The 12,150-nt window shown below is 44.8% G+C and overlaps 1 protein-coding gene across 1 annotated transcript in view; it reads right to left on the reverse strand.

Annotated features, from left to right (window-relative positions):
* Positions 1-4,862: 4,862 nt before the first annotated feature.
* The window catches only part of NWD2 (NACHT and WD repeat domain containing 2), a 191,843-nt gene continuing 184,555 nt past the window's right edge, over positions 4,863-12,150 (reverse strand). Inside the window, exon 7 of the mRNA XM_024731726.1 lies at positions 4,863-8,795. Coding sequence (XP_024587494.1) covers positions 4,863-8,795 — 3,933 coding nt within the window. The remainder of the gene's footprint in view (positions 8,796-12,150) is intronic.

The raw sequence follows: 12,150 nt of genomic DNA on the forward strand, positions 1-12,150 counted from the left end.
AAGATGGGGGAATCAGGGAAGGGAAGTAATTTGTTTTTTTTTTTTTTTTTTTTTGCGGTACGCGGGCCTCTCACTGCTGTGGCGTCTCCCGTTGCGGACAGAGCACTGGCTCCGGATGCGCAGGCCCAGCGGCCATGGCTCACGGGCCCAGCTGCTCCGCGGCATGTGGGATCCTCCCGGACCGGGGCACGAACCCGTGCCGCCTGCATCGGCCGGCAGACTCCCAACCACTGCGCCACCAGGGAAGCCCCAGTAATCTGTGTTTTAACAAATGATGCACCACCACCCTGAGTCTGCTCATGCAGCTGGCTAAGTTACCCTCATCTACTGAAGGCTGGGATTCTATAAAGCCACAGGTGATGCTGTTATTGGTAACCTCAATTTACCAGTTTTACATAATTTGTCATGTTGATACACTGAAACTGAACCCTTTGATGTGTCTGTACAAAGTGTAATCTGTATTTCATGCAGCTCACATGGAATGCCAAATGGAGCTCAGAGGGGACCCTCATAAAAAATAAGGAAGGGCTTCCTTGGTGGCGCAGTGGTTGAGAGTCCGCCTGCCGATGCAGGGGAAGCGGCTTCGTGCCCCCGTCCGGGAAGATACCACATGCCGCGCAGCGGCTGGGCCCGTGAGCCATGGCCGCTGAGCCTGTGCGTCCGGAGCCTGTGCTCGGCAAGGGGAGAGGCAACAACAGTGAGAGGCCCGCGAACCGCAAAAAAAAAAAAAAAGGAAGAAAAACCTATGGTTTCTTCATGTGTGTGGGAATGAAACACCACGCTTCACTTAGTTTTTTAGGTGTGTTTATGTTTTCATTGGCATATAAATTGTTCTCCGCTGATGAGTTATGGAAGCTAAGAAAGCTAATTTGAGTGGTTTTGTCAGTATAGTTCTAAATTTGTCAATATAGTTCTAAAGAAAATAAGAGACAAACTTTTAAAAAGGTTATGGTATTGGCTTACATTACAACCAAACGAGTGCCATATTAGGCATTTAGACTTTTGAGAAAGAGATTACTGGTTGGATTCTTTATCTTTAGCTCAGGTTTCTTCATTGAATGGATCGCATATTACCAGTTGCCTGTGTGGATGTCTTAACCTTTAAACTCTCTGGGTCCAACTTTATTATTTCCCTCATTTTCATCTCCTAACCTATTCCTTTTACATTTGTAACTCTGCTCTCCACTCAATTTCAGTTGGAACTGGAATTAGAGTTTTCCTTCCCTTTCATCACCCACCTCTATCAGTGACGTCACTCTTCTTAGCAATTTCACTGCCACTGCCCTAAGATCAAGTTCTTATACTTTCTATCTCAGGTCTTTGCAATAGTCTCTTTACTGGTCTCCCAGCTTATGGTCTCTTTCATCTCTAATCCATCTGACATAGTACTGCCCCAGTCATTTTAAAATACCATTTCAACTAGGCCATTCCCCTTCTCAAAAACTTTTTCATGATTCCCTATTGGCTACCGAACAAAGTTTAAAATCCCCACATAGCATTTGAAGTCATCTAGGTATACTTTGACGCTCCCTGTTTTTGCTCACACAGCTTCCTCCACCTGAAATGTCTTTCTGACATTCTGACAGCTAAGTCCTACTTATCCTTCAAGCCACTGCTCTCTGTCACCTCCTCTTGCCATCCTTTTGGATTCCCAGTTAGAGTTAATTTGCTCCTCTGCAGTGTCTCCTCAGTAGCTGGCTTTCACTTTTCACTTTTTTTTTGTTTTGGCTAACAACATTTTTTAAAATCACAGTCTGTCTTACATCCAATTTAGTTGCGCCTCCCTTAGATTATAGGATCCTGGAGGGCAGGGGTTGTGCGTAACTAATTTTTAAATCATCCTAGGCATAGCATAATGACTTAGACATAGCAAGCACAGTGTTTGTTGCGTTCTTGACCCTAGGAAGGAAGATATTTAATTAAACAACAAACTCCATGTATATGAAATGCTTTTATGCAAATAATAACGATCCACTCCTCTACATTTTCTCTGAGAACCAAACTTCATGTACTACACATAGAACTTGTTTCCTGTTTTCCTATTAAGACTGAAGTCCTAGAAGGTATAAACTATTTATTAATCTTTGTATTCCTGGCAAATCATATGCCGAAGTAAATATTTGTTGGATGAATACTGCAACTATGCAGTTACGGTTATACCTGAAAATCCTGGGAGTTTGCAAAGACCTCCAGCGATCTTCAGAGCCTAGCCTGGCCTCTAATCTTCAAATTAGAAAATATCTTCCAGGTCATTAGCAGTAAGTTCCTGCTGGATACTCAATGCTTTATTTTTATGTGCTTTGAGAAGTTAACAAAAAAAAAAATGGATGGTGTATTGAAATCTTGTTCAGCGATTCCCTCTGGACCTCTGTTTTTAGGTTTCTTCATCTGTACATTTGGAATATTAACAGTACCTACCTCATCTGGCTGTTGTGAAGATTACATGGCTTAGCACATGCAACGCTCGTGTACAGTAAGCACTCAGTAAGCATGAACAATTATTATTATTATTGCTATTATTACTGAAGACCTCTAACTACATCTGCCAAAGTTGGGGGAGAAAAACAAACACCACACAGGTCTAAGTAGTTTATCTTTTATTCATACAAACAATACATACACAAGACTGTACATTTTTTGAAGACTGCAATAATTTTCTAGTGTAACAACTCTGTAATAAAATTTAACTAAATGTAACATTTATGAAAATATAGATCTCTGATTGGGTAGTTCTTCCCAACAATACAAAGTTTACATAAAAACATTCAATATGAGCTACCGGTTGCAAACAAGTTAGGAAATATCATTCAAGTCACTTGTTAAACTCTGTTGGCTGTTACATAGAACATTCACACACTACATTTAATCCACCTAGACATTTATTTCTTAGAAATGTGTAGCATGGAGGTCCAACTGATAATGACAGGAATAAGAATGTGTTGCCTCCGAAGAGCTAAAAAAAAAAGCATTGACTCAGTCAACTCCATGTGGTCTGTATGTGGGCTGAGCCTTCTCTGGGCTACCACCTCCCTGGCTGGTAGCTAGACCAGGAGGAGTATACTGAAAAAAAAGTCTTTCACTAGGGAGTGGGTGTTTATATTGGAATCACATCTCTGTATGCTTACCTGTCAAGCCGCTTTCCAAATTGACATACAGTTGGCTTGGATTCCCGGTGGGTTAAATCACTTTGTTTCTTGCATTAGCATTAACAATTAAGATGTCACTCTCTTTTTTCTCACATTTCTCCCTCACGTCCCTATGAGAGCAATAGCAGGAGGTATCACTACCCTTATTCTGCAGTTTACAAAAACAATACATCTGGGCGGTTAAAAGATCTGTCTACGAATACTGGATGAGTTCATGGCAGAGCTGGACTGAAAGCAAGTCAGTTCCTTGTTCATTATTCTGCCTTCTCAAGTCACCACTGTCCCTTTCAAACCAAACCAAACCACCACTACTGACGCCCTTTGGAAAGGCATCCAAGGACATGCCATGAGGAAGATAGGGAAGGCAGAAAATCACTTTCCCCTTTTGAGATGTAATATTTTCTTTTAAATAGGAGGAGTAGTTTTTAAAAACATCGAATACCAATTTCACAGCTTCTGCTTTGAAACGGAGAAGACTATAAAAGGCTCTAGAGAGTCCTCAGGCAGAAAGGGTGACAGATAAAGAAGGATACATATAGTGTGTAGAAGTAAGAAAGTGAGTACAAACAGGGACAGTAAAGAGCCTTTGGACACCCTTAAGATTTACAGAATATTTTAGCACAAAGACAGGCATATTCAGTTTGTCCCAGAGTATTTGGTCAGCTATCTGCGTTTTACACAGGAAAGAGGAGGAATGAGAGTAAGGCAGATGTCATCAGTATTCCATAGATGGCATGTCGAGAAAGCTTTCCTTCTATTAAGATTTACTGCAGGGATTTAGGAAATAATTTATGCTTCGGTGCAACTGACTTCCATAGCACAGCCTTTTGTTAGTACAATGATAGAAATGAACAGGTGTTTTGACCAAATTTGTAATGCCCTTTCTGTAACTCTTTTTTACACCCAGCACAAATAGACATTTCAAAATGACATGAAAAGATTGTGGTTTCTTAGTAAATGTGTTCTTTTGCAGCCCAGAAAATAGTTTAAAAATCATGTGTTCCATTATACAGAAACCCTTGCATGCAGTTGTCACAACTGTATTTTAATGAAGACCGACTCTGTGTGTTCAGTAGCCCTATGATAGCGGTAGGTAGGTAGCTCTTGCCCCAGTCAGTCTGTGGCCTCACACTTCACATCCTTTCTCCTGGGAAACTGGGAGTACATCTGGGCATTTTTGTTACATCATTTTGCACCTTTAGACCTTCCATCTGCAGACTGGATTGACACAGTTGTCAGGATCATAAAATGTAAGGAGAGATTAAGGCTGTGTTTAGTCATCCACACAATCACTTGAAGTCCAACAGCAATTTGTGTTTACAAATTTCAACCAGTTGCTGTAGAACTAACTTCAGTCCAAAAGGTCTCTATGTAGCTCTAGCCTCTCTCATCTGGACAATGGGATGAGTTAAGCTGCTTCTTCCCGTCCAGTTAATTTAAAAACTACCCTCTAACTTCCAGTTGATATAGCCATGTAAATATGATTTGTGGAAATTCTCTGTTAAGACTTCGTTCCTGGATACACTTTGTCAAGAAGACCAACCTCACAACCAATTTCACGTTTCTGTACATTTCATGAGCATGGCAATAATTAGCATTGGGACTCCAGCATCTTTCCTGTCCTTTAAGAATGAGTGTTTATCATCTGGGATACAGAAGATACTTTTTTTTTCTTTTACATATTATGTATTTCTGCTGAGCAGGAAAAACATTTTGTCAGTTGTCAGGGGCATAGCTGTGGCCCCTGGATTCCAGGGCAGAGCACACCCGGTCATAGCAAGAGTTGTGTTTCTTGGAGGGCGTCGCCTCGTTGGGCTCCATGGAGTCACTCACTGTGATGGGACTGTCTCTTGCAAAGACCTCAGTGGACTCTCTCCATAAGCAATCCACAGACATTTTAAAACAGTAACTATTACACTTTGGCCTGGATGTCTGTGTCGCATTATTGAAAATTTGTCTGCTATTTGAAGTGGCTATTTTAATTTTCAGTGCAGCATCTACGCGGTCCACCACCGTGTATATCCCTATACTGCCGTCGTCAAAACCCACAATGATGTTCAGGTGCCGCTGGGAGAGGGCAAGAAAAGTTGGAGTTTTGTAGAGGGAGCAAGCACCGATATTTTTGCCATCGGCCAGTCTCATGACAATCAAACTGGATATCGCACCATTTTCATCCTCTTCCTCCCCGTTTCGGAAACAAATGTATACCAGGTAGCGACCGTCTCGAGACAACCTGTGCCTCCAGATGACCCCAGAGGCGTGGACCACCCGTAATTTACCGCTGTGTAAATCCAGCACGTTGATATTTTCATCTCCCCTGGAAATAATGCCTAGCTTTCCATTGGGGGAAATTTCAAAATCCTCTAGATTTTTCAGGAAGTTGTTTGGAAGTTGCACACGGCGACAGATCACTTCATCTGTCAGACTCCAGATATTCACCGTCTCGGCTGACGTGATAAACACAATGATGTCCGGACAATCGGGGATCAATTTAAAATTCACGATGGTGGTGCCGTCTTCGCAGCAGACCTTCTTGGTGATGCTTCCCGTCCAAAGACTGACTGCCAGCACCTTGCTTTTGGTCATGCCCACCACGAAGGTATTTGCAGAGGTTATGAAGGCGTTCTGCAGAGTGGTCAGGATGTTGCATACCCTGTGGCCCGTGGCCAGTCTCCAAACCCTGGAGGCATTTTCCTCACAGAGAGAGACCACGAACTGGTCATTGTGAGTAATCAGCAGCTGAGATATTCTCTGCCCATTAATTCGGAAGAGGTTTTCACCGCTGCTGGTATGCCAGACGTATTGGCTGCTCTTGTCATCCGATGTCACCATGACGTCTCCAGAGGATGTCAACACACAGTGTTCAACTATTCCTTCATGCTTAAATACTGCTTCAAGGAACCCACTGCTGAAGTTCCACTTGTGAACACAATCAGAGCCATCGAGGGAGTAAATGATTTCCCCCCTAGCAGGTAACACCAGACTTTGGATGGGTTTTCCAGTCTTATCTATGTTGGACATAGCTGTGATTATATCTATGTCCCAGATAGAAAGAACACCACTGGTGGATAAAGATATAAGCATGTTGTGATGACTGGATCTCACCAACTTGACTATGGTACCTGAGATTTCCTGTAAGCTCGCCATACACTGTCCCGTGTCCCGCCTCCAGAAAAACACGGCCGAGGTGTTTTCCATGGTCGCAATGATGCAGTCTCCATTCTTGGACAGCACAGCCGATATAAAGCGTTCGTTGTGCTTCGCTCTGAACTTTTCAGCCACCTTCCACATACTGGTATCTAAGAGCTCGATGCTGAGGGCTTTACAGATCAGAACTGCACTTTGGTCCTCTGAAAGCTCAATGCTGACCACTTCACTATCTTCTCGTCGGCAGTCAAAGTCATCGGTCAGCTGGGGGTTGGAGATGTCCTCAGTGTTCCAAACAGAAAGGCTTCCCTCACTGTCTACCATTACCATTTCCTGAGCCGTGTCCAAGATAAGAAGAAACTTCACAAACCCACCTGAAAATTCAGACGTCACCGTACATAACTTTTCTCCACTCCCTAAATGGAAGATGGTAGTGGTGTTCAGGTACTGTCCACAGAAGGCATACACGCCGTCCAGAGAGCACTGGACACAGGTCACTTCGTACCAGCAGTGGAACTGGTAAAGGGGCCATCCGTAGAGCAGATCGATGACAGTGACGTCTTTGCTGGCTTCGAGCCAGGCCAGAGCGTGTTTGACGGACAGTGTAAATCCATTGATGTAGGTGGAACCGCTTCCATGCTTGGTCCCTTTGATTTCCACTTCAGACAGGAGGCAAGAATTTACATTGTCGTAAACCAACAAGGTGTTATTTGTCGTTGCCACCACGAGATACTTTTCGTCACTGGTGAGTTTCATGCCCAGGATGACAGACTGGGCTGTCGTGATCTGCCTGAGTAGTTGACGCGTTTCCACATCCCACGTGCTGATGGAACCGTTTTCTAAAGCTGTGAGCACCGTACTGGGGTTACAGGTGGGCAGAATCTCGGTGACGTGCAGGTGACTAGATGACAAGGGAAGACGCTCCGGGCTATAGGTCACATCCATGGATGAGTGTAATGGCACGATGGAGCAGTATTTGGGCCCATCTTTGTCACATTCTAAAAGAAGGTGTCTAAGTTTGGGCAGGGAACTCACGACGGGCAGCAGTCTTTGCTGAAGCTCTGCAGAGAGGGAGCCGGGGAACGCGACGACCTTGGTTTTGATGCTGCGGAGGGTGCTCGCCAGGAACTTCAGCTCCTTCTCCTGCGAGCAGTTGTAAGCCAGCTCGATGTCCAAGAGCACCTTGTCAAACTGGCCAATTTTGATCATGGTGTAAAGCCAGCTGAAGTTCATGATGATGCCGTAGAGCAGGTCATCGGTTTTCCCACACCTCGTCAGGTGGTGCAGGAGCTCACACATTTTCCGATGGTTGACGAAAAAGATGTCAGGCTCCAGTGGGTTGCACTGAAAGACCCAGGGCTGGTCCGGGGCCTGCCTGTCGAAGGAAGCCTGCTCTGTGAAATGCTTTTCCTCCTCAAGCAGGCTTCTGCTCTCCAAGTCAAGACAGCCATTCAGGTAGGGGTCTTCAAGGCAGAAAGCTTTCCTTCTGCCCCCTGACCAGACCCCCAGGAAATAGTCTGCCAGGATGGTATGCATTTCATGCAGGTCACTGTTATCTTGCAGATATAGCTTCTGGGCTATGAGCTGCAGGTGTCTGTTGGCCCAGACCAGGAGGGTGATGTTCTTCACGTGTCTCTCGATTAAGTATCCACTGAGCCCCTCCTTGAGCCTCGCGATGTACAGATAAGGTACCCTCAGGGGATTGCTGGGCCTGACACTCTCGTTGAGCTCATTCATCACACTGTTGTCAAGGGCCAGCACATCTTCCAGCTCCATTTCACTCAAACCCATTTTGGCCATGGTGATGTAACCTAGAGCCCGGGAGACGAGTTTCTGCCCACACTTCCTCTCCAGGGAGCAGAAGAGCTGCTCTATGCTTTCGTGCACGGTGACACAGAGGGAGGATTCGTCGACGTCTCTGTGAGATCGCCAGTTTCTCACCTCCCTAAAGGTCAGGTTCACAAACATGGGCAATGTGCACTTGGAGAAGGCGTTGTTCACGTAAATCTGCTGGCCCGACGTGACCTTCCTTTTGACCCGCAGCAGCTGGTGTTTGAGCACCTGGCTGCACATCTTCCTGTCCCGGGGAATCAGCTCAATGTAGTTGTCTTCTTCGTGGATAAGGCACCTTAGTTTCTGTAGGATCCCATGTTTGTTGGGCAGCGTGGAGAGGACAATCCGGACGAATCGGGGAAGGTGAACCGGGAGCCACCAGAGCTTCCTGGCCTCGTGGCTCTCTGAGAGCTGCTCCAGGGCATCGAATATGACCACGAGGGGTCTCTGCAACGAAGACTCATTCAAGAGGTTTATAAATAAGTCGCGGAGGTCATGGATCTTCTTAGGGTAGCTCTGAACCAGGCACCGGTAGTTCACGGCCAACTGTTCACAGACACTTAGAAGGAGAGTCCTAAGATCAGTACTCATGTCTGTGGTTCCTAGAAACCTCACGACTACGACTGGGTCAGATTCCGGTCCTGTGTCTTCATGCAGCCAGCCATAAGCCTAGAACATAAACGTGGTGTTTAGAATGGAGACATAAATTCACATGGTCACATGCCACAACACTTCCCCTCTGCAGAGATCAGCCTTCTGGTAACCCTGACCAGGCAGAAAGTACCTTAGAACCAGGAAGTGGAAAAACCTGAGATGGTCAGAGAGCTGTCAGAAAGCTCATGCACTAAAGTCTGTAGGTGAGACCCTCAGGCTCCCTCTACTAAAGGTAATAAAATGGTGACCACAGTATTCGTCAATCACAAGGCAGAATTTAGCTTGTATTCTAAAAGTTACAAAGCATTTCACAAACTGTAAACCTGAATATCTAGTATGCTTAGTTTCTCATCACTGAATCTTCATTTCTTGGCATGGTTGTTGGCACATGGTCGGTGCTTGGTGAACATTTGTTTAATGAATAGATTAATTAATGACCTACACATTATACTGAGTCAAATATTTTCCTTAATTGAGATCACATAAGGCTATATATGTGGCTGACCACGTTTCCAGTTAATTAGAATGCAAAAATACTCAGCACTAAAATGATACTGAATATAGTCTTGTATGATTCAGAGACACTTCTATTGTGATGCTATAGGGTCATCATTATGATTATTTTCTATCATTACCATAAAAATCTATATAATGCTGGTTAAACGAGTTTTGCTGAATTTGTGCTTTATAACAGACAGTTTACTATATAAACAGGCAGTCATCAGGCCTCGTATTGTCTCTCTGTAGGGCACATGGGATTACAGTATCATGTAACAGAAGAGGAAACCAAGGCCAAAAATAACTTGCTTGGAGTTAAATGATTACCAAGAGATGAAAATGGAGTAGAAGTCATACCTGACTTTCATTCTAGTGTTCTCTCTCTGCCACTCTCCCTTTTTAAATTGTATAGTTAAAGAGATAAAGTATATGAGGGGGGTGCTAGGTTTAATATTTTTCTGTCTGGAAAGGTAAAGACAAAAAGGGATATGATCAAAGTATAAAACACTCCAAAGTATATTTTTAGGGAGAAAATACTTTTCAGTAATCCTTGGAATTCACCGAGGATACTTCTTAGAAAAGGACATCTCATTTAATACATTAAGAGTAAGTTTATGAAACTTGGTTCCCCAATTGGTAGTTCAGGTTAACATATGAGTAGGTTTAGAAAAGATTCATGGATGTCAGTTTCAGAATGAACTGTTAAGGAAAATAAGCAACTCATTGTCGGTGTTTGGTCCAAACCTTTGAAGCTAATTTGGAGGAAGGTAACGTTGCCATTTTACAGCTGTCGCTCCGTGGCAAATCAGAAACAGAAGACAGTTTGTTTGTCCCTGTGTGGATGGCTTATGGTGATTATATGCATCGTCCTCCCTCCTCCCAATCACGTGTTGTGGGATGTGTGATGTCTGTAAAGAATGGCCCTCTGATCATGAGCTCACGTCCAAGGAGAAGTCGATTGCACAGGAGGTAACCTGGAGATAAACACGGGATGCCTGTCTGCATCCTTACAAGGAACATGAGCTCACGAGAGCACAGGTTGTTGTTGGTGGGGGTGGCAGGGGGTGGGGGGAGCAGATGTTCCCCAGGAGGGAGGAGAAGCAGGCAGAGTCCAGGCAGGGGACCTAGAAATAGGCAAGCCTCCTCAGGGGAGCTGGTGGTTGGACAACAGATCCACAACAGCGAGAGCTCAGAAACCTGACTGACTGTCACCACACTGGCCACAGGAACTGCATATGTATACAGGCATATCAGCACACATCATGTAACTCCCGTGCTAGACACACAGGGTCGCATCACACGCGCATTGTCCCTCCAACCACTTTTACCCTCCCCTGCTCCGCAAGGAAAAAGCCCCAGAGTGAGGGTGAAATGGATACACCAATGTTTTCTCATTTGATTTCAGCTCCCCTTGTAGTGTCACTATCTTGCTTCCTTGGAATAATTCTAAAGTTTGAAGATGCGTGTACAAAGTAGTGTTCAAAGACAGACAGTCACACACGTGTACCTGCACACGTTTATTTTGATGCAAAATGTCCCTTAAGTGTAAGCCTGCCATTTCATTGGGTGTTCAGTTAGAGAAGGAAAGCGTATCCTAACACAAGAAGAAAAACCAGCAGCTGGGCTTGGCAGATTGAGGGATTGTAAATGGGCCTTCCTAAGGACTTTTCAAGTATTGGGACTGGCCAAAAAGTTCGTTCAGGTTTTTCCATAAGTGTTACAGAAAAGCCCGAACGAACGTCTTGGCCAACCCAATAAGCTTGATACACCCGATTGTCTCCTGTGACCTTACTTTGGAACGTAATCCCCCCATAAGGTGCAACGCAATTTTTCCAGTTCTTGTCCTCAAGATGATCTACCTGAAATTGTGTAGCACGTGATAAATCATGAGAATGTTCACAAAGTTAAAGAAAGATCTGTTCGTAAGAGACTGACCATGGGAAGAACAATACAAAGATTCTGAAGTAACACCAGGATAATATAAACCATCAGACTTTGATAGCAAGTGTAACAGGAGGTTAAAACTGGTACTAGTGTCAGCCAGTTTAGACAATAGATACCGCATTCAGATAGAAGCTCCAGCCCATCTTGCAAGACTTGAAAGGGAGTTTTGAAAATTAGTTTTGCTACCTTTGATGGACTACCCACCTCCAGCCTGAAAAAGAGATCCAAGAGGCCAAGAAAAAAGTGGGAGATGAGGATGCTGTGGGTTGTATCTCTTACCACCCCACTCCCAAAGGGGAGGGCTGAGAGATGCCCACCCCTCACTTCTACCCTAGGGAAAGGGGCTGCAATGGACCACTTTCAGGATGCCCCCTAGGGCTTGGGAGACATGGCCATCTGTATCTGATGACATCTGAGGAATATGGAGGTTGAGTGAGTGAGGCTGGCTAGCTGCTCTGATGGAGGAGTGATAAGAGAGCTGCCGTATTGGAGCTGGAGTTTCTCAGGGCAAAACAATACCTGAGTGTTTCCCATGTATCATATGTGGGCCACTGGCAAGCGTGAGCTGACGAGGGTTTCTGTTGGTTCTGTTTTCCCAGGTCTAAGGGGGTTTGCTGGGTTGTGGAGAGGTTCTTGGAAGAAAGATACTAGAAATGAGTGTTGCTGGATGCCTAGGAGCTATGGAGGTGACCAGCTAGATAGAAAAGCAATGCAGTTCCCTGTGTCACCCTAGGGAACTGTAGGTGAGAGATGCTCAGTGAGGACAAGGTGGGGGATGGGGGAGGGAAAGGACTTTTGGGAAACCATGAAAAGACCTCAGAAGAAACGGAAGTGTTAAACACCTGTCAGGACCAGAGTGCCGAACCCAGGTCAGAACAGTACTGGTCATATAAGAATGTTCCGGCCACCTTACCTTTCCTACATCCCC

The sequence above is a fragment of the Neophocaena asiaeorientalis genome, unplaced genomic scaffold, assembly GCF_003031525.2.
Source record: "Neophocaena asiaeorientalis asiaeorientalis breed wild unplaced genomic scaffold, Neophocaena_asiaeorientalis_V1.1 scaffold39, whole genome shotgun sequence".
Taxonomy (NCBI): Eukaryota; Metazoa; Chordata; class Mammalia; order Artiodactyla; family Phocoenidae; genus Neophocaena; species Neophocaena asiaeorientalis.